General features: G+C 43.2%; 1 protein-coding gene across 1 annotated transcript; it reads right to left on the bottom strand.

Annotated features, from left to right (window-relative positions):
• Positions 1 to 9,834: 9,834 nt before the first annotated feature.
• LOC135503856 (uncharacterized) lies at positions 9,835 to 22,454 on the bottom strand. Its single transcript, XM_064922025.1, has 3 exons — positions 22,211 to 22,454; positions 11,773 to 12,365; positions 9,835 to 11,116 (listed from the first exon to the last, which is right to left on the bottom strand). Exons 1-3 carry the CDS (start codon positions 22,316 to 22,318, stop codon positions 10,663 to 10,665), a joined length of 1,155 nt encoding a protein of 384 aa, XP_064778097.1. The 5' UTR covers positions 22,319 to 22,454; the 3' UTR covers positions 9,835 to 10,662.
• Positions 22,455 to 23,200: the final 746 nt, after the last annotated feature.

Below are 23,200 nucleotides of genomic sequence, written 5' to 3'. Positions count from 1 at the left end.
ACACAGGTAGACCTCATAGTGGTCTGATGGAATGTCATAGAAGACAGGTTCATAGGGCATTCATAACCCACATAGGCCTAAGGTTGAATTTCGAGGTGAAGCCAATGTATTCCTATGGGGAGAGAAGTCAATGCAAACTTTTTGATGTAAACACCTTCTTTTAACTGTGAAAGGTTAATGCCACACAGTCAAGGTTAGGCTTGCACAGATCGGGAGGACCTTAGGAACATTCCTGTGGTTGAATTGTCTTTCTAAACCTAACGGTTCCGCCGCTGTCACCCAAAATCAAATGACATTGTGGTGCAGGCTTCATTGTGGGCCTATTTTTCTCATGGTCGCTGCGCTTAGACCGAGAGAGCTACGGTCAAGCGGGATATCTCGTTGAACTCAGCACGGCCTTGGGATTATGTTTATGCCATTGCCTGCTCTCTGTGTCTTTAAACACCGCGCTTTGTCACTCCATCCTTGCTGTGTGTGTGTGTGAGAGCTTTTCTTTGACATCTGTTGGGAGAAATGACTGATTTTACAGTTCAGGAGGGTTGCCTAATCACATATGAAGTTTTGAAAAGATCTGACCTTTTTAACCCTTCCATACAGCCACTATGACACAATTTAAGGCACTTCCTGTTGGCACAGGAAGCTATAAATAAACTCATATCCACATTGGGGTATGCCTTTACAGAATCCTGAGTTTTAAGTCTTTACGTTAAGAACTGAGTTATTTACGGAGGGTTTAGTGAGTGTGTGTTATTTCAGAAAATCATAGAAAATCACAGAAATGTCGCAGAGCTCCGCAGCACACTTTAAAAATATTCGTATGAACACCCTGCAACTGGATCTGTAACCGTTGAAAAAAAAAAACTATATTTGAACATCACAAACCTGTCATTGTACGATTTCTCTTAAATGACGATAGATAAATGGCAGATTTTTTTTTATTGACACCGGAGGCTCCTTGACTTTGACGTGAAGTGAAAAAATCATTTCTCTATTTTCATTTTGGACCTTTAATCCCAGAAATATGGCCATAACTCAAAAACCGTTGAGGCCTAGACGCCATCTTGTTCGGGGCCAACTGCCCATTATGCCAAACCTATGCTCACCAAGTTTCGGCTTCGAAATATTTTCAGTTTTCGAGATATGGCCCGTCGTGATTCGGGATGTTTTGTCCAATTGCAATATGATTGCTTATGCCCTCTTGTGGGATTTTCCGGCATAGCGGAAAAATGGACCAAAATTTGATTATTTTATAAAACGACAACCGAATGTCCGACAAAGTTCATTTGATGACTTCCCGGTAGGTCTGGCCCTGCCGCTCGGCCCGACGCCGTCCCCGAATTTTAAAAATGTTTTCGGACGTCTAGTAAGGGACGTTACATTTGCAATATGGACTTTCTCACTAACCATACGGAAATTGTCGAAAATTTCCCTTAATGTATGGGAAGAAAGATGAAGACTACTAAAACATGGGAAGAAAGATGAAGACTACTAAAACATGGGAAGAATGATGAAGACTACTAACACATCGGGGAAGATGAAGACTACTAAAACATGGGGGATGATGAACACTACTAAAACATGGGGGTAGATGAAGACTACTAAAACATGGGGGAAGATGAAGACTACTAACACATGGGGGAAGATGAAGACTACTAACACATGGGGGAAGATGAAGACAACTAAAACATGGGGGAAGATGAAGACTACTAACACTTGGGAAGACAGATGAAGACTACTAAAACATGGGGGTAGATGAAGACTACTAACACATGGGGGAAGATGAAGACAACTAAAACATGGGGGAAGATGAAGACTACTAAAACATGGGGGAAGATGTAGACTACTAAAACATGGGGGAAGATGAAGACTACTAACACATGGGGGAAGATGAAGACTACTAAAACATGGGGGAAGATGAAGACTACTAAAACATGGGAAGAAAGATGAAGACTACTTAAGCATGGGAAGAATGATGAAGACTACTAACACATCGGGAAGATGAAGACTACTAAAACATGGGGGTAGATGAAGACTACTAAAACATGGGGGAAGATGAAAACTACTAAAACATTGGGGTAGATGAAGACTACTAAAACATGGGGGAAGATGAAGAGTACAAAAATATGGTAAGAAAGATGAAGACTACTAAAACATGGGGGAAGATGAAGACTACTACAACATGGGAAGAAAGATGAAGACTACTAAAACATGGGGGTAGATGAAGACTACTAAAACATGAGGGAAGATGAAGACTACTAACACATGGGGGAAGATGAAGACTACTACAACATGCGAAGAAAGATGAAGACTACTAAAACATGGGGTAGATGAAGACTACTAAAACATGGGGGAAGATGAAGACTACTAAAACATGGGGGAAGATGAAGTTTTTAAAACATGGGGGAAGATGAAGACTACTAAAATATGGGGGTAGATGAAGACTACTAAAACATGGGGAAGATGAAGAGTACTACAATATGGGAAGAAAGATGAAGACTACTTAAAACATGGGGGTAGATGAAGACTACTAAAACATGGGGGTGGATGAAGACTACTAAAACATGGGGGAAGATGAAGACTACTAAAACATGGGGGTGGATGAAGACTACTAAAACATGGGAAGAAAGATGAAGACTACTAAAACATGGGGGAAGATTTAGACTACTAAAACATGGGGGCAGATGAAGACTGCTAAAACATGGGAAGAAAGATGAAGACTACTAAAACATGGGGGAAGATGAAGACTACTACAACATGCGAAGAAAGATGAAGACTACTAAAACATGGGTTAGATGAAGACTACTAAAACATGGGGGTAGATGAAGACTACTAAAACATGGGGGAAGTAGAAGTTTTTAAAACATGGGGGAAGATGAAGACTACTAACACATGGGGGAAGATGAAGACTACTAAAACATGGGGGAAGATGAGGACTACTAAAACATGGGAAGAAATATGAAGACTACTACAACATGGGAAGAAGGATGAAGACTACTAAAACATGGGAAGAATGATGAAGACTACTAACACTTCGTGGAAGATGAAGACTACTAAAACATGGGGGTAGATGAAGACTACTAAAACATGGGGGAAGATGAAGACTACTAAAACATGGGGGTAGATGAAGACTACTAAAACATGGGGGAAGATGAAGACTACTAACACATGGGGGAAGATGAAGACAACTAAAACATGGGGGAAGATGAAGACTACTAACACTTGGGAAGACAGATGAAGACTACTAAAACATGGGGGTAGATGAAGACTACTAACACATGGGGGAAGATGAAGACAACTAAAACATGGGGGAAGATGAAGACTACTAAAACATGGGGGAAGATGTAGACTACTAAAACATGGGGGAAGATGAAGACTACTAACACATGGGGGAAGATGAAGACTACTAAAACATGGGGGAAGATGAAGACTACTAAAACATGGGAAGAAAGATGAAGACTACTTAAGCATGGGAAGAATGATGAAGACTACTAACACATCGGGAAGATGAAGACTACTAAAACATGGGGGTAGATGAAGACTACTAAAACATGGGGGAAGATGAAGACTACTAAAACATGGGGGTAGATGAAGAGTACAAAAATATGGTAAGAAAGATGAAGACTACTAAAACATGGGGGTAGATGAAGACTACTAAAACATGGGGGAAGATGAAGACTACTAAAACATGGGGGTAGATGAAGACTACTAAAACATGGGGGTAGATGAAGACTACTAAAACACGGGGGTAGATGAAGACTACTAAAACATGGGGGAAGATGAAGACTACTAAAACATAGGAAGAAAGATGAAGACTACTAAGACATGGGGGAAGATGTAGACTACTAACACATGGGGGAAGATGAAGACTACTACAACCTGGGAAGAAAGATGAAGACTACTAAAACATGGGGGTAGATGAAGACTACTAAAACATGAGGGAAGATGAAGACTACTAACACATGGGGGAAGATGAAGTTTTTAAAACATGGGGGAAGATGAAGACTACTAAAACATGGGGAAGATGAAGAGTACTAAAATATGGGAAGAAAGATGAAGACTACTAAAACATGGGAAGAATGATGAAGACTACTACAACATGGGAAGAAGGATGAAGACTACTAAAACATGGGAAGAATGATGAAGACTACTAACACTTCGTGGAAGATGAAGACTACTAAAACATGGGAAGAAGATGAAGACTACTAAAACATGGGGTAGAAGAAGACTACTAAAACATGGGTGAAGATGAAGACTACTAAAACATGGGGGAAGATGAAGACTACTAAAACATGGGGGAAGATGTAGACTACTAAAACATGGGAAGAAAGATGAAGACTACTAAAACATGGGGATAGATGAAGACTACTAAAACATGGGGGTAGATGAAGACTACTAACACATGGGGGAAGATGAAGACTACTACAACATGGGAAGAAAGATGAAGACTACTAAAACATGGGGGTAGATGAAGACTACTAAAACATGGGGGTAGATGAAGACTACTAAAACATGGGGAAGATGAAGAGTACTAAAATATGGGAAGAAAGATGAAGACTACTTAAAACATGGGGGTAGATGAAGACTACTAAAACATGGGGGTGGATGAAGACTACTAAAACATGGGGGAAGATGAAGACTACTAAAACATGGGGGTGGATGAAGACTACTAAAACATGGGAAGAAAGATGAAGACTACTAAAACATGGGGGAAGATTTAGACTACTAAAACATGGGGGCAGATGAAGACTGCTAAAACATGGGAAGAAAGATGAAGACTACTAAAACATGGGGGAAGATGAAGACTACTACAACATGCGAAGAAAGATAAAGACTACTAAAACATGGGTTAGATGAAGACTACTAAAACATGGGGGTAGATGAAGACTACTAAAACATGGGGGAAGTAGAAGTTTTTAAAACATGGGGGAAGATGAAGACTACTAACACATGGGGGAAGATGAAGACTACTAAAACATGGGGGAAGATGAAGACTACTAAAACATGGGAAGAAATATGAAGACTACTACAACATGGGAAGAAGGATGAAGACTACTAAAACATGGGAAGAATGATGAAGACTACTAACACTTCGTGGAAGATGAAGACTACTAAAACATGGGAAGAAGATGAAGACTACTAAAACATGGGGTAGAAGAAGACTACTAAAACATGGGTGAAGATGAAGACTACTAAAACATGGGGGAAGATGAAGACTACTAAAACATGGGGGAAGATGTAGACTACTAAAACATGGGAAGAAAGATGAAGACTACTAAAACATGGGGGTAGATGAAGACTACTAAAACATGGGGGTAGATGAAGACTACTAACACATGGGGGAAGATGAAGACTACTACAACATGGGAAGAAAGATGAAGACTACTAAAACATGGGGGTAGATGAAGACTACTAAAACATGGGGGTAGATGAAGACTACTAAAACATGAGGGAAGATGAAGACTACTAACACATGGGGGAAGATGAAGACTACTACAACATGCGAAGAAAGATGAAGACTACTAAAACATGGGGTAGATGAAGACTACTAAAACATGGGGGTAGATGAAGACTACTAAAACATGGGGGAAGATGAAGACTACTAACACATGGGGGAAGATGAAGACTACTACAACATGGGAAGAAAGATGAAGACTACTAAAACATGGGGGTAGATGAAGACTACTAAAACATGGGGGTAGATGAAGACTACTACAACATGCGAAGAAAGATGAAGACTACTAAAACATGGGGTAGATGAAGACTACTAAAACACGGGGGTAGATGAAGACTACTAAAACATGGGGGAAGTAGAAGTTTTTAAAACATGGGGGAAGATGAAGACTACTAACACATGGGGGAAGATGAAGACTACTAAAACATGGGGGAAGATGAAGACTACTAAAACATGGGGGAAGATGAAGACTACTAAAACATGGGAAGAAAGATGAAGACTACTAAAACATGGGAAGAATGATGAAGACTACTAACACTTCGTGGAAGATGAAGACTACTAAACCATGGGAAGAAGATGAAGACTACTAAAACATGGGGTAGAAGAAGACTACTAAAACATGGGGGAAGATGAAGACTACTAAAACATGGGGGAAGATGAAGACTACTAAAACATGGGGGTAGATGAAGACTACTAAAACATGGGGGAAGATGAAGACTACTAACACATGAGGGAAGATGAAGACTACTACAACATGGGAAGAAAGATGAAGACTACTAAAACATGGGGGTAGATGAAGACTACTAAAACATGGGGGAAGATGAAGACTACTAAAACATGGGAAGAAAGATGAAGACTACTAAAACATGGGGGAAGATGTAGACTACTAAAACATGGGGGCAGATGAAGACTGCTAAAACATGGGGGTAAATGAAGACTACTAAAACATGGGGGAAGATGAAGACTACTAACACATGGGGGAAGATGAAGACTACTACAACATGGGAAGAAAGATGAAGACTACTACAACATTGGGACAGATGAAGACTACTAAAACATGGGGGTAGATGAAGACTACTAAAACATGGGGGAAGATGAAGACTACTAACACATGGGGTAAGATGAAGACTACTACAACATGCGAAGAATGATGAAGACTACTAAAACATGGGGTAGATGAAGACTACTAAAACATGGGGGTAGATGAAGACTACTAAAACATGGGGGAAGATGAAGACTACTAAAACATGGGAAGAAAGATGAAGACTACTAAAACATGGGGGAAGATGAAGACTACTAAATCATGGGGGGCAGATGAAGACTGCTAAAACATGGGGGAAGATGAAGACTACTAACACATGGGGGAAGATGAAGACTACTACAACATGCGAAGAATGATGAAGACTACTAAAACATGGGGTAGATGAAGACTACTAAAACATGGGGGTAGATGAAGACTACTAAAACATGGGGGAAGATGAAGACTACTAAAACATGGGAAGAAAGATGAAGACTACTAAAACATGGGGGAAGATGAAGACTACTACAACATGGGAAGAAAGATGAAGACTACTAAAACATGGGGGAAGATGAAGTTACTAAAACATGGGGGAAGATGAAGACTACTAACACATGGGGGAAGATGAAGACTACTAAAACATGGGAAGAAAGATGAAGACTACTAAAACATGGGAAGAAAGATGAAGACTACTAAAACATGGGAAGAATGGTGAAGACTACTAACACATCGGGGAAGATGAAGACTACTAAAACATGGGAAGAAAGATGAAGACTACTAAAACATGGGAAGAAGATGAAGACTACTAAAACATGGGGTAGATGAAGACTACTAAAACATGGGGGAAGATGAAGACTACTAAAACATGGGGGTAGATGAAGACTACTAAAACATGGGGGAATATGAAGACTACTAAAACATTGGGGAAGATGAAGACTACTAACACATGGGGGAATATGAAGACTACTAAAACATGGGGGAAGATGAAGACTACTAACACATGGGAAGAAAGATGAAGACTACTAAAACATGGGGGAAGATGAAGACTACTGGCACATGGGGGAAGATGAAGACTACTAAAACATGGGGGAAGATGAAGACTACTAACACATGGGAAGAAAGATGAAGACTACTAAAACATGGGGGTAGATGAAGACTGCTAAAACATGGGGGTAGATGAAGACTACTAAAACATGGGGGAAGATGAAGACTACTAACACATGGGGGAAGATGAAGACTACTACAACATGGGAAGAAAGGTGAAGACTACTAAAACATGGGGGTAGATGAAGACTACTAAAACATGGGGGTAGATGAAGACTACTAAAACATGAGGGAAGGTGAAGACTACTAACACATGGGGGAAGATGAAGACTACTACAACATGCGAAGAAAGATGAAGACTACTAAAACATGGGGTAGATGAAGACTACTAAAACATGGGGGTAGATGAAGACTACTAAAACATGGGGGAAGTAGAAGTTTTTAAAACATGGGGGAAGATGAAGACTACTAACACATGGGGGAAGATGAAGACTACTAAAACATGGGGGAAGATGAAGACTACTAAAACATGGGAAGAAATATGAAGACTACTACAACATGGGAAGAAAGATGAAGACTACTAAAACATGGGAAGAATGATGAAGACTACTAACACTTCGTGGAAGATGAAGACTACTAAACCATGGGAAGAAGATGAAGACTACTAAAACATGGGGTAGAAGAAGACTACTAAAACATGGGGGAAGATGAAGACTACTAAAACATGGGGGTAGATGAAGACTACTAAAACATGGGGGAAGATGAAGACTACTAAAACATGGGAAGAAAGATGAAGACTACTAAAACATGGGGGGAGATGTAGACTACTAAAACATGGGGGCAGATGAAGACTGCTAAAACATGGGGGTAGATGAAGACTACTAAAACATGGGGGAAGATGAAGACTACTAACACATGGGGGAAGATGAAGACTACTACAACATGGGAAGAAAGATGAAGACTACTACAACATTGGGACAGATGAAGACTACTAAAACATGGGGGTAGATGAAGACTACTAAAACATGGGGGAAGATGAAGACTACTAACACATGGGGGAAGATGAAGACTACTAAAACATGCGAAGAATGATGAAGACTACTAAAACATGGGGTAGATGAAGACTACTAAAACATGGGGGAAGATGAAGACTACTAAAACATGGGAAGAAAGATGAAGACTACTAAAACATGGGGGAAGATGTAGACTACTAAATCATGGGGGGCAGATGAAGACTGCTAAAACATGGGAAGAAAGATGAAGACTACTAAAACATGGGGGAAGATGAAGACTACTACAACATGGGAAGAAAGATGAAGACTACTAAAACATGGGGGAAGATGAAGTTACTAAAACATGGGGGAAGATGAAGACTACTAACACATGGGGGAAGATGAAGACTACTAACACATGGGGGAAGATGAAGACTACTAAAACATGGGAAGAAAGATGAAGACTACTAAAACATGGGAAGAAAGATGAAGACTACTAAAACATGGGAAGAATGGTGAAGACTACTAACACATCGGGGAAGATGAAGACTACTAAAACATGGGAAGAAGATGAAGACTACAAAAACATGGGGTAGATGAAGACTACTAAAACATGGGGGAAGATGAAGACTACTAAAACATGGGGGTAGATGAAGACTACTAACACATGGGGGAATATGAAGACAACTAAAACATGGGGTAGATGAAGACTACTAAAACATGGGGGAAGATGAAGACTACTAACACATGGGAAGAAAGATGAAGACTACTAAAACATGGGGGTAGATGAAGACTACTAAAACATGGGGGAAGATGAAGACTACTAACACATGGGAAGAAAGATGAAGACTACTAAAACATGGGGGAAGATGAAGACTACTAACACATGGGAAGAAAGATGAAGACTACTAAAACATGGGGGTAGATGAAGACTACTAAAACATGGGGGAAGATGAAGACTACTAAAACATGGGAAGAAGATGAAGACTACTAAAACATGGGGGAAGATGAAGAATACTTGTGTTTCTATCTTCCTTATTTTTTTATCTTTATTTAACTTGGCAAGTCAGTTTACAACAAATTCTTAATTTCAATGCCTAGTAACAGTGGGTTAACTGCCTTGTTCAGGGGCAGAACGACAGATTTCTACCTTGTTGCTCTGGGATTCGATCTAGCAACCTTTCGGTTACTAGTCCAACGCTCTAACCACTTGTCAACATGTCTCTCCCAAATCTTTTTAATAATACTTTTTTCCCTCTTGCCCTCCCTATTCTCAACTTCCCAAACAAATCAAATAAATAAGATCTGAACAAATAAATATATCAGAATACTTTGATTGAAGCTTTATTTCAAAGACGTTTATGAATATTATAATATATAGAGTGTTAGAAGGTGTTACTACACTGTTAATAAGCATGAGGTTCTCTCTCTCTCCATCTCTCTCTCTCTCTCTCTCTCTCTCTCTCTCTCTCTCTCTCTCTCTCTCTCTCTCTCTCTCTCTCTCTCTCTCTCTCTCTCTCTCTCTCTCTCTCTCTCTCTCTCTCTCTCTCTATATCTCTCCATCTGTCTATCTCTCTCTGCTTCTCTCTCCATCTCTCTATCTCTCTCTGTCTATCTCTCTCTGCTTCTCTCTCCATCTCTAACCATCTCTCCATCTCTCTCTCTCTCTCTCGCTCTCTCTCTATCTCTCTCTCTATCTCTCTCTACATCTCTCTCCATCTCTCTATCTCTCTATCTGTCTATCTCTCTCTGCTTCTCTCTCCATCTCTAACCATCTCTCCATCTCTCTATCTCTCTCTCTCTCTATCTCTCTCTATCTATCTCTCTCTATCCATCTCTCTCTATCCATCTCTCTCTATCCATCTCTCTCCATATCTCCAACTCTCTCTATCGCTCTCTGTCCATCTATATCTATATCTCTCTCTGTTTCTCTCTCTCATCTGTCTATCTCTCTGCTTCTCTATCGCTCTCTCTCTATATATATATCTCTCTCCATCTATATCTATATCTCTATCTGTTTCTCTCTCTCCATCTATATCTCTCTCTGTATCTCTCTATATCCGTCTCTCTGTTTATCTATCTCTCTCTGTTTCTCTCTCTCCATCTCTCTCTCTCTGTCTCTCCATCTCTCTCACTGTCTCTCTATCTCTCCCTCTCTACTGTGGCAGGTAGTGTAGGATGTGTTGGACCAGCAGCTCGGGGTCGTGGGTTAGGGCTTGGGGGTCGTAGTTCAGGGCTCTTCTCCTGCGGCTGGGCCTCCCACCAGGCTGGGCCTGTAGTTCGGTGTCGATCCTCTTCATCCTCTGTAACCCCACAGCATGGTTTGGGGTCTTGTGGCCCTCCCTCTCTCCCCCAAGCCATCCAGGGCCCTCTTCCATGTACCCCAGCCTCTTGACCCTCAGAAGCCCCGGAGAGGGCTCCCGGCTGGGGGAGGGAGTAGGAGGGGAGACCAGGGAGCGACGGGATCTGTGGAAGACTGGTTCTGAGGCTGCTCTGACCCCTCCACCCCCACCACCAGACACAGACACCAGGTCCCTCCTCGCCCGGCGGCCTGACGAACCCTGGGGGTTGTTGGGACTAATGCTGGACAGGATCTTGGTTACGAGGTATCTAGAGACACAGGCATAATAACATGAATTATGTTTACATTTTACAACCAAAACATTATACCCTGCTAGCTACTGTACATTCAATGGCTACATAACTGAGTGTAGAAAATTGTCTCCCCCCCACCAACTCCCTTTTGCCATCAGAAGAGAGGAGGTTCTCTACAAGGTGTCGAAAGCATTCCACAGGGATGCTGGCCCATGTTGACGTCTAGTTGGCTGGATGTTCTTTGGGTGGTGGACCATTCTTGATACACACGGGAAACTGTTGAGCGCTAAAAACCCAGCAGCATTGCAGTTCTTGACACACTCGAAAAACAGCGCACCGGGCACCTACTACCATACCCCGTTCAAAGGCACTTCAATCTTTAGTCTTGCCCATTCACCCTCTGAATGAAACAGATACACAATCAATGTCTCAATTGTCTCAAGGCTTAAAAATCCTTCTTTAACCCATCTCCTCCCCTTCATCTACACTGATTGAAGTGGATTTAACAGGTGACATCAATAAGGGATCAGAGCTTTCACTTGGATTCACCTGGTCAGTCTACGTCATGGAATGAGGTGTTCCTAATGTTTCGTACACTCTTGTGTATATTCACATTTCTCTGTGCTCTCTTCCCTCTGTCTCTCTCTTTCTCTCTCCCTCCCTCTCCTTACCTCAGAGCCTCCTGGTCTTGGTCCTGGCTGCCTGTTTCCAGCCTGTTGTCTGTAAACCTGTTGATGGCGGCTGGTAGACCTGGTAACCCGGCCTGCTGCTGCAGCCTCTCCTGCCTGTATCTGTTGAGCAGAGCCTGGGTGAGCTGGGGGTCCAGTAGGCCCTGCCATGGAGCTGCAGCCTGGGGCTTTCCCATTCTTATCCCCTGCTCTGTCTCATCGTAGTCACGGGTATAGGGCCCTTGGAAGTCCCCTGGCCCATGGTCCTCCTCACCCCCCTCCTCTCCGGCAGCTCCTTCAGCTTCACTGAGGAGGCGGAGCAACCCGGACAGGTACGCCGTTTCCTGTTCATGCCTCTCGTCGTTCTCCACCAATTGCTGCAGAGCCTGTCCTAAGCCCTGCCCCCTCCACTCCTCTGGTTGATAGAGCAGCTCGTTGCCCCCCCGCCGGGTTAGAACGTCAGCCGACTCCCCAGGATAGGACATCATCCCGGCCTCGTACGGCAGCGAATCACGGAGGTCTCTGCGGAGATGCCTGACCCCGCCTCCTGTGGCGTCCAGACCACGCCCCGCCACTCCACGGGCAGCGGACAATGACTAAGAGGGAGAAAGAGAGAGACAGAAAGAGAGGAGAAACAAAGAGAGAGAGAGGAAAGAGAGATACAGAGAGAAGAGATAGATAGACAGGATGAGACAGAGATATGTTGGTTATTTTTAGGACTTTGTAATAGACTAAGATAATGTTGACGCCCACATACATTAACAGTTGAAACTCTGAGATGACACTGCGGAAGCTCTGAGATGACACAGCAGTAAGTCTCCCCTGAAGCTCTGAGATGACACAGCGGTAAGTCTCCCCTGAAGCTCTGAGATGACACAGCAGTAAAAGGCTATTTATGCTTGCTCCGTATGGAGGGAGGATGTGACGCAGAGGCTTGTGGAGGCCAAATCGAGCTCCGTACCGCTTCCGATCCAATTGTGTTCCGATCCAATTGTGTTTTTTTGTTTGTTTCTTTGCGTTGTTTGTAAGTTATTATGTACATAATGTTGCTGCTACCGTCTCTTGTGACCGAAAAGAGCTCCTGGACATCAGAACTGTGATTATTCACCACGAACTGGCAGAATCCTTTTTCTCCTTTAACGAGTCCGACGAGTCTGACATGAACGACATACTGCTCTCCTGGGAACCAGGCCCAGATCCCCGTCATTTGTGTGAAGAGAAGGCAGAGAAAAAGGGTCCAGAGGGCGAGCTGGTAGGCGATCGAATAAACCACCACTGCCTTCCATTCTGCTAGCAAACGTGCAATCTTTGGAAAATAAAATCGATGACCTACGCGGAAGATTATACTACCAACGGGACATTCAAAACAGTAATATCTTATCCTTCACGGAGTCGTGGCTGAACGATGACATTATCAACATACAGCTGGCTGGTTATACGCTGTAGCGGCAGGACAAAACAGAGGCGTCTGGTAAGACACAGGGCGGGGGCCTATGCATATTTGTAAACAATAGCTGGTGCACGATATCTAAGGAAGTCTCAATGTTTTGCTTGCCCGAGGTAGAGTATCTATACAAAGTTCTCCCTCGCCCCCATTTGGCAAATCTGACCATAATTCTACCCCCCAGATTCCTGTGTACAAGCAAAAACTAAAGCAGGAAGTACCAGTGACTCGCTCAATACGGAAGTGGTCAGATGAAGCAGATGCTAAACTACAGGACTGCTTTGCTAACACAGACTGGAATATGTTCCGGGATTCCTCCGATTGCATTGAGGAGTACATTGGCTTCATCAATAAGTGCGTTGATGACGTTGTACCCACAGTGTCCGTACGTACATACCCCAACCAGAAGCCATGGATTACAGGCAACATCCGCACTGAGCTAAAGGCTAGAGCGGGACTCTAACCCAGAAGCTTATAAGAAATCCCGCTATGCTCTCCGACAAACCATCAAACAGACAAAAAGTCAATACAGGACGAAGATCTAATCATACTGCACCGGCTCTGACGCTCGTCTGAAGTGGCAGGGCTTGCAAACCATTACAGACCACAAAGGGAAGCACAGCCGAGAGCTGCCCAGTGAGACGAGACTACCAGACGAGCTAACAGGTCAACATTCACAAGACCTCTATATCTCCTCCTCTACATCACCTCCTCTACCTCTATATCTCCTCCTCTATATCTCCTCCTCTACCTCTACATCACCTCCTCTACCTCTATATCTCCTCCTCTACATCACCTCCTCTACCTCTATATCTCCTCCTCTATATCTCCTCCTCTACTTCTATATCTCCTCCTCTACCTCTACATCACCTCCTCTACCTCTACATCACCTCCTCTACCTCCACATCACCTCCTCCACCTCTGCATCACCTCCTCCACCTCTACATCACCTCCTCTACCTCTACATCTCCTCCTCTACCTCTACCTCACCTCCTCTACCTCTATATCTCCTCCTCTACCTCTATATCTCCTCCTCTACCTCTATATCTCCTCCTCTACATCTCCTCTACCTCACCTCCTCTACCTCACCTCCTCTACCTCTATATCACCTCTACCTCTACATCACCTCCTCTACCTCTATATCTCCTCCTCTACCTCTACCTCACCTCCTCTACCTCTATATCTCCTCCTCTACCTCTACATCTCCTATTCTACCTCTATATCTCTACCTCTATATCTCCTCCTCTACATCTACTTCTTTTACTGCAAATTACTATATTTTATACTGAAATAGTTCCCTTCTGATGACCTTTCCATCATATTCCACCCTCCTTCATAATGTCCCTAGCTACTAGCCAATCAATCTCTAGAGTGACTCAAATTAATAAAAAATGGCCACCACTTATCTTTGCTCCACCTTTAGTAAATGTGATGACAACTGAAACCTGTACACCTTTTGAACAGAACACATTGGTCTCAGATGAACAGTTTCCCTACTGCACCAAATGTGTAGAAACTCATCAATAAAACACAGAGAGAGAGAGAGAGAGAGAGAGAGAGAGAGAGAGAGAGAGTAAAACAAGAGAGAGAGAGTAGAACGAGAGAGAGAGAGAGAGTAGAACGAGAGAGAGTAGAACGAGAGAGAGAGAGTAGAACGAGAGAGAGAGAGAGTAGAACAAGAGAGAGAGAGAGAGAAGAACGAGAGAGAGAGAAGAACGAGAGAGAGAGAAGAACGAGAGAGAGAGAGAGAATATTATATTGTGAAGATGGAGCCCGTGCCCTCAAAGCCTGTTGCCATAGCAGCTAGCTCCTCTCTTCCTAGCAGTAGGTTATGCTAATTGGATTGTTGTCGCATCAGCTATTGATACTGTGGAACCATATATTACCAAGGCTGAATGGTGTAGAGGCAATACAGTGATGTTGTGTGTGTGTGTGTGTGTGTGTGTGTGTGTGTGTGTGTGTGTGTGTGTGTGCGTGTGTGTGTGTGTGTGTGTGTGTGTGTGTGTGTGTGTGTGTGTGTGTCTGTGTCTGTGTCTGTGTCTGTGTGTGTGTGTGTGTGTGTGTGTGTGTGTGCGTGCGAGACAAACAGACACATGACAGCGTTATCAGTATCCATGCAGTACAGTCAACATCTTTATCACTGTTAATTCAATTCAGCTCTGTGTTCAGGCTATCGTTGTCAGAATGAGAGTTTTAATGTTACCCCCTTCTGATGACCAGGTGGCGAATCGCATCTCTGCATGTCTGGCAGACATATCAGTGTGGATGACGGATCACCACCTCAAGCTGAACCTCGGCAAGACGGAGCTGCTCTTCCTCCCGGGGAAGGACTGCCCGTTCCATGATCTCGCCATCACGGTTGACAACTCCACCATTGTGTCCTCCTCCCAGAGCGCTAAGAACCTTGGCGTGATCCTGGACAACACCCTGTCGTTCTCAACCAACATCATGGCGGTGGCCCGTTCCTGTAGGTTCATGCTCTACAACATCCGCAGAGTACGACCCTGCCTCACACAGGAAGCGGCGCAGGTCCTAATCCAGGCACTTGTCATCTCCCGTCTGGATTACTGCAACCCGCTGTTGGCTGGGCTCCCTGCCTGTGCCATTAAACCCCTACAACTCATCCAGAACGCCGCAGCCCGTCTGGTGTTCAACCTTCCCAAGTTCTCTCACGTCACCCCGCTCCTCCGCTCTCTCCACTGGCTTCCAGTTGAAGCTCGCATCCGCTACAAGACCATGGTGCTTGCCTACGGAGCTGTGAGGGGAACGGCACCGCAGTACCTCCAGGCTCTGATCAGGCCCTACACCCAAGCAAGGGCACTGCGTTCATCCACCTCTGGCCTGCTCGCCTCCCTACCACTGAGGAAGTACAGTTCCCGCTCAGCCCAGTCAAAACTGTTCGCTGCTCTGGCCCCCCAATGGTGGAACAAACTCCCTCACGACGCCAGGACAGCGGAGTCAATCACCACCTTCCGGAGACACCTGAAACCCCACCTCTTCAAGGAATACCTAGGATAGGATAAGTAATCCTTCTCACCCCCCTTAATGATTTAGATGCACTATTGTAAAGTGGCTGTTCCACTGGATGTCAGAAGGTGAATTCACCAATTTGTAAGTCGCTCTGGATAAGAGCGTCTGCTAAATGACTTAAATGTAAATGTAAATGTAACATGAAATACTTCAGTACACTACAGCTGTAATATTAAATACTTCAGTAGACTACAGCTATAATATTAAATACTTCAGTACACTACAGCTATAATATTAAATACTTCAGTAGACTACAGCTATACTATTAAATACTTCAGTAGACTACAGCTATAATATTAAATACTTCAGTAGACTACAGCTATAATATTAAATACTTCAGTAGACTACAGCTGTAATATTAAATACTTCAGTAGACTACAGCTATAATATTAAATACTTCAGTAGACCAGCTGTAATATTAAATACTTCAGTAGACTACAGCTATAATATTAAATACTTCAGTAGACTACAGCTGTAATATTAAATACTTCAGTAGACTACAGCTGTAATATTAAATACTTCAGTAGACTACAGCTATACTATTAAATACTTCAGTAGACTACAGCTATAATATTAAATACTTCAGTAGACTACAGCTGTAATATTAAATACTTCAGTAGACTACAGCTATAATATTAAATACTTCAGTACACTTCAGCTGTAATATTAAATACTTCAGTAGACTACAGCTATAATATTAAATACTTCAGTAGACTACAGCTATAATATTAAATACTTCTGTACTCTACAGCTATAATATTAAAATATTATTGCCATGTGGGAAGCCCAAAAAATAGTCAAAGACTCCAGCCACCCAAGTCATAGACTGTTCTCTCTGCTACCCAATTACCACACGGCAAGCGGTACCGGAGCACCAAGTCTAGGACCAAAACACTCCTTAACAGCTTCAACCCCCAAGCCATAAGACTGCTGAACAACTAATCAAATGGCCACTCACTGTTTATTATCTATGCATAGTACCTTCACCTCTACCTACATGTACAAATTACCTCGACGAACCTGTACCCCCACACATTGACTTGGTACAGGTACCCCCACACATTGACTCGGTACAGGTACCCCCACACATTGACTCGGTACCGGTACCCCCACACATTGACTCGGTACCGGTACCCCCACACATTGACTCGGTACCGGTACCCCCACACATTGACTCGGTACCGGTACCCCCACACATTGACTCGGTACCGGTACCCCCACACATTGACTCGGTACCGGTACCCCCACACATTGACTCGGTACCGGTACCCCCACACATTGACTCGGTACCGGTACCCCCACACATTGACTCGGTACCGGTACCCCCACACATTGACTCGGTACCGGTACCCCCTATATAAAGCCTAGTTATTGTTATGTAATTTTATTGTGTTACTTTGTATTTTTTACTTTAGTTAATTTAGTAAATATTTTCATAACTCTATTTCTTCAACTGCATTGTTGGTTAAAGGGCTTGTAAGTAAGCATTTCACGGTAAAGTCTACACCTGTTGTAACCAGGGTGTAGTAACCAAGTGGTGTATTAACCTAGTGTTGTAAACCAGGGTGTTGTAACCAGGGTGAAGTAACCTAGTGGTGTAACCAGGGTGTAGTAACCAGGGTGTAGTAACCTAGTGTTGTAACCAGGGTGTTGTAACCAGGGTGTAGTAACCTAGTGTTGTAACCAGGGTGTAGTAACCTAGTGTTGTAACCAGGGTGTAGTAACCAGGGTGTTGTAACCAGGGTGTAGTAACCATGGTGTTGTAACCAGGGTGTTGTAACCAGGGTGTAGTAAACTAGTGTTGTAACCAGGGTGTAGTAACCTAGTGTACTAACCAGGGTGTAGTAACCAAGGTGTAGTAACCAAGTGGTGTAGTAACCTAGTGTTGTAACCAGGGTGTTGTAACCAGGGTGAAGTAACCTAGTGGTGTAACCAGGGTGAAGAAACATAGTGTTGTAACCAGGGTGTTGTAACCAGGGTGTAGTAACCTAGTGTTGTAACCAGGGTGTAGTAACCTAGTGTTGTAACCTAGTGTAGTAACCTAGTGGTGTAGCAACCTAGTGTTGTAACCAGGGTGTAGTAACCTAGTGTTGTAACCTAGTGTAGTAACCTAGTGGTGTAATCAGGGTGTAGTATCCTAGTGTTGTAAACTAGTGTAGTAACCTAGTGGTGTAACCAGGGTGTAGTAACCTAGTGTTGTAACCAGGGTGTTGTAACCAGGGTGTAGTGACCTAGTGTTGTAACCAGGGTGTTGTAACCTAGTGTTGTAAACAGGGTGTAGTAACCTAGTGTTGTAACCAGGGTGTAGTAACCTAGTTTTGTAACCAGGGTGTAGTAACCTAGTGTTGTAAACCAGGGTGTAGTAACCTAGTGTTGTAACCAGGGTGTAGTAACCTAGTGTTGTAACCAGGGTGTAGTAACCTAGTGTTGTAACCAGGGTGTAGTAACCTAGTGTTGTAACCTAGAGTAGTAACCTAGGGTGTAGTAACCTAGTATTGTATCCAGGGTGTAGTAACCTAGTGTTGTAACCAGGGTGTAGTAACCTAGTGTTGTAACCAGGGTGTAGTAACATAGTGGTGTAGTAACCTAGTATTGTATCCAGGGTGTTGTAACCAGGGTGCAGTAACCTAGTGTTGTAACATAGTGTTGTAACCAGGGTGTAGTAACCTAGTGGTGTAACCAGTGTGATGTAACCTAGTGGTGTAACCAGGGTGTAGTAACCTAGTGGTGTAACCAGGGTGTAGTAACCTAGTGGTGTAACCAGGGTGTAGTAACCTAGTGTTGTAACCAGTGTGATGTAACCTAGTGGTGTAACCAGGGTGTAGTAACCTAGTGGTGTAACCAGGGTGTAGTAACCTAGTGGTGTAACCAGGGTGTAGTAACCTAGTGTTGTAACCAGGGTGCAGTAACCTAGTGTTGTAACCAGGGTGAAGTAACCTAGTGTTGTAACCAGGGTGTAGTAACCTAGTGTTGTAACCAGGGTGAAGTAACCTGGTGTTGTAACCAGGGTGTAGTAACCTGGTGTTGTAACCAGGGTGTAGTAACCTGGTGTTGTAACCAGGGTGTAGTAACCTAGTGCTGTAACCAGGGTGTAGTAACCTAGTGTTGTAACCAGGGTATAATATCCTAGTGCTGTAACCAGGGTGTTGTAACCAGGGTGTAGTAACCTAGTGTTGTAACCAGGGTGTAGTAACCTAGTGTTGTAACCAGGGTGTTGTAACCTAGTGTTGTAACCAGGGTGTAGTAACCTAGTGTTGTAACCAGGGTGTAGTAACCTAGTGTTGTAACCAGGGTGTAGTAACCTAGTGTTGTAACCAGGGTGCAGTAACCTAGTGTTGTAACCAGGGTGTAGTAACCTAGTGTTGTAACCAGGGTGTAGTAACCTAGTGTTGTAACCAGGGTGCAGTAACCTAGTGTTGTAACCAGGGTGTAGTAACCTAGAGTTGTAACCAGGGTGTAGTAACCTAGTGGTGTAACCAGGGTGTAGTAACCTAGTGTTGTAACCAGGGTGCAGTAACCTAGTGTTGTAACCAGGGTATAGTATCCTAGTGCTGTAACCAGGGTGTAGTAACCTAGTGTTGTAACCTAGTGTTGTAACCAGGGTGTAGTAACCTAGTGTTGTAACCAGGGTGTAGTGGACCGTAGATGCAAGTTAACCAGTGTATGTCCACCTTTTGCAGAAAAATGCATCGGAAGTATAGGGAGCGTTGTTTCCATAGCGATTAGAGTTCACCCACCATTGTATATATATTTTACACCAGGGTGTAGTAACCTAGTGTTGTAACCAGGGTGCAGTAACCTAGTGTGGTTACCAGGGTGTTGTAACCATGGTGTTGTAACATAGTGTTGTAACCAGGGTGTAGTAACCTAGTGCTGTAACCAGGGTGAAGTAACCTAGTGTTGTAACCAGGGTGTAGTAACCTAGTGTTGTAACCAGGGTGTAGTAACCTAGTGTTGTAACCAGGGTGTAGTAACCTAGTGCTGTAACCAGGGTGTTGTAACCTAGTGTTGTAACCAGGGTGCAGTAACCTAGTGTTGTAACCAGGGTATAATATCCTAGTGCTGTAACCAGGGTGTAGTAACCTAGTTCTGTAACCAGGGTGTAGTAACCTAGTGCTGTAACCAGGGTGTAGTAACCTAGTGTTGTAACCAGGGTGTAGTAACCTAGTGTTGTAACCAGGGTGTTGTAACCTAGTGTAGTAACCTAGTGTTGTAACCAGGGTGTAGTAACCTAGTGTTGTAACCTAGTGTAGTAACCTAGGGTGTAGTAACCTAGTGTTGTAACCAGGGTGTAGTAACCTAGTGTTGTAACCTAGAGTAGTAACCTAGGGTGTAGTAACCTAGTATTGTATCCAGGGTGTAGTAACCTAGTGCTGTAACCAGGGTGCAGTAACCTAGTGTTGTAACCAGGGTGAAGTAACCTAGTGTGGTTACCAGGGTGCTGTAACCATGGTGTTGTAACCTAGTGTTGTAACCAGGGTGTAGTAACCTAGTGTTGTAACCAGGGTGTAGTAACCTAGTGTTGTAACCAGGGTGAAGTAACCTAGTGTTGTAACCAGGGTGTAGTAACCTAGTGTTGTAACCAGGGTGTAGTAACATAGTGGTGTAGTAACCTAGTATTGTATCCAGGGTGTAGTAACCTAGTGTTGTAACCAGGGTGCAGTAACCTAGTGTTGTAACCAGGGTATAATATCCTAGTGTTGTAACCAGGGTGCAGTAACCTAGTGTTGTAACCAGGGTGAAGTAACCTAGTGTTGTACCCAGGGTGTAGTAACCTAGTGCTGTAACCAGGGTGTAGTAACCTAGTGTTGTAACCAGGGTGTAGTAACCTAGTGTTGTAACCAGGGTATAGTAACCTAGTGTGGTAACCAGGGTGTAGTAACCTAGTGTTGTAACCAGGGTATAGTAACCTAGTATGGTAACCAGGGTGTAGTAACCTAGTGTTGTAACCAGGGTGTAGTAACCTAGTGTTGTAACCAGGGTGTAGTAACCTAGTGTTGTAACCAGGGTGTAGTAACCTAGTGTTGTAACCTAGTGTTGTAACCTAGTGTTGTAAACAGGGTGTAGTGGACCGTAGATGCAAGTTAACCAGTGTATGTCCACCTTTTGCAGAAAAATGCATCGGAAGTATAGGGAGCGTTGTTTCCATAGCGATTAGAGTTCACCCACCATTGTATATTTTTTACCTACACATCACAGGCTGTGCTACTCATGCAGACACAACCTGACTCCTAGGTCCTGTACAGCAACAGTAACATCAGTGACGCACAGTTCCTGTCCAACATTCATCTCGTCTCTAACTTCCACCACCGCCATCTCCCCCCTCCTCCTCCATCCCCCTATCTCTCCCTCCATCCCCCTCCACACCCCTCTCCCCCTCCATCCCTCCACGCCCCTCATCTCTCCTCCACAGATAGATACTTCCCGGAGCGGCAGGGTAGCCTAGTGGTTAGAGCGTTGGACTAGTAACTGAAATGGTTGCTAGATCAAATCCCCGAGCTGACAAGGTACAAATCTGTCGTTCTGCCCCTGAACAAGGCAGTTAATCCACTGTTCCTAGACCGTCATTGAAAATAAGAATTTGTTCTTAACTGACTTGCCTAGTTAAATACAGGCAATAAAATAAACTATAGACAATAGATACTATCAGCAACAGATACTATAGACAACAAATAGATACTATAGACGACAGATAGATACTAAAGACAACAGATAGATACTACAGACAACAGATACTATGGACAACAAGTAGATGGGGTATGTATGTTACCAATGTATTCCTGTATAGGTCAAATGAGGCAGAAATACCAAGCCACATGCTGACTCATCATTACTAACACACGGGGAAAATCAAGGATCAAAATACCGAAACAACATAAACACAACAATATACCAGTTTTTTTTTGTCGCTGCACCTGTGAGATGATGTGATCATGTGATGCGTCTTTTGCGTTTCTGTATCTTTACCTTGGCGTCCAGCGGCAACGGCGGGAGGAGGAGGAGGAGAAGGAGGGCCGGGGAGACAGACAGCAGGAGGAGCACGGAGCTGGAGTTAGTCGTCAAAAGGCCCGACATCCTTCAGGAGAAACGAGGCTGCCCCAACGAAGAGAAGACAAACAATGACTGTCACCCAGAGGAGCCAGACAGGGAGAGATGAAAACGGGAGGGAGGGAGGAGCTAAACATCCAGAGAGAAGGGAGGGGGACAAGGGAGAAGACAGGAGGGAGGGAAGGGAGGAGAGAAGAAGAAGAGAGAAGGAAGATGAGCGTCCTGGAAAAGATGCCGCGAGGAAACGAATGTCAGAACATACACTGACCTTGAATATCAGACTGTTATTAAACTGTATGATTGACATTTTGGGAATTAAATATTATTTTTGTGTCAAATCGCCAATTGGCAACGTTGTGGGATTAATTGACACATAAACAAACATTACAATAATTCACTATGGTAATTATGTAATCACTCTTCTTCCAGTGTTCTCTACATTGCATAAAGAGTGTAAATAATCAATAAATAACAGCAAATAAGGTAATCCAAACAATACTTTTATCTCTAGAGCAGTAAAATAATACACAAACATACAGTTGAAGTCAGACGTTTACATACACCTTCGCCAAATACATTTAAACTCAGGTTTTCAAAATTCCTGACAGTTAATCAGAGTAAAGATTCCCTGTTCTTAGGTCCGTTTGGATCATCACTTTATTTTAAGAATGTGAAATGTCAGAATAATAGAGAAAATTATTTATTTCAGCTTTTATATTAATAATTTTGCACGCCGCTATTTTTCAGTTTTTGATTTGTTAAAAAGGTTTGAAATATCCAATAAATGTCGTTCCACTTCATGATTGTGTCCCACTTATTGTTGATTCTTCACAAAAAATACAGTTTTATATCTTTATGTTTGAACCCTGAAATGTGGTAAAAGGTCGCAAAGTTCAAGGGGGCCGAATA

This window comes from Oncorhynchus masou, chromosome 18 (assembly GCF_036934945.1).
Source record: "Oncorhynchus masou masou isolate Uvic2021 chromosome 18, UVic_Omas_1.1, whole genome shotgun sequence".
NCBI lineage: Eukaryota > Metazoa > Chordata > Actinopteri > Salmoniformes > Salmonidae > Oncorhynchus > Oncorhynchus masou.
Note: the sequence above shows the minus strand (reverse complement) of the source record. Positions and strands in the feature narration are given on the sequence as shown.

Coding starts and splice junctions, on each gene's coding strand:
- LOC135503856 (XM_064922025.1), bottom strand. CDS start 22,318: ATGTCGGGCCTTTTGACGACTAACTCCAGCTCCGTGCTCCTCCTGCTG. Junction 12,366..22,210: donor CGTTGCCGCTGGACGCCAAG/GTAAAGATACAG, acceptor TCTCCCTCTTAG/TCATTGTCCGCTGCCCGTGG. Junction 11,117..11,772: donor CAAGACCAGGAGGCTCTGAG/GTAAGGAGAGGG, acceptor CTGTGTCTCTAG/ATACCTCGTAACCAAGATCC.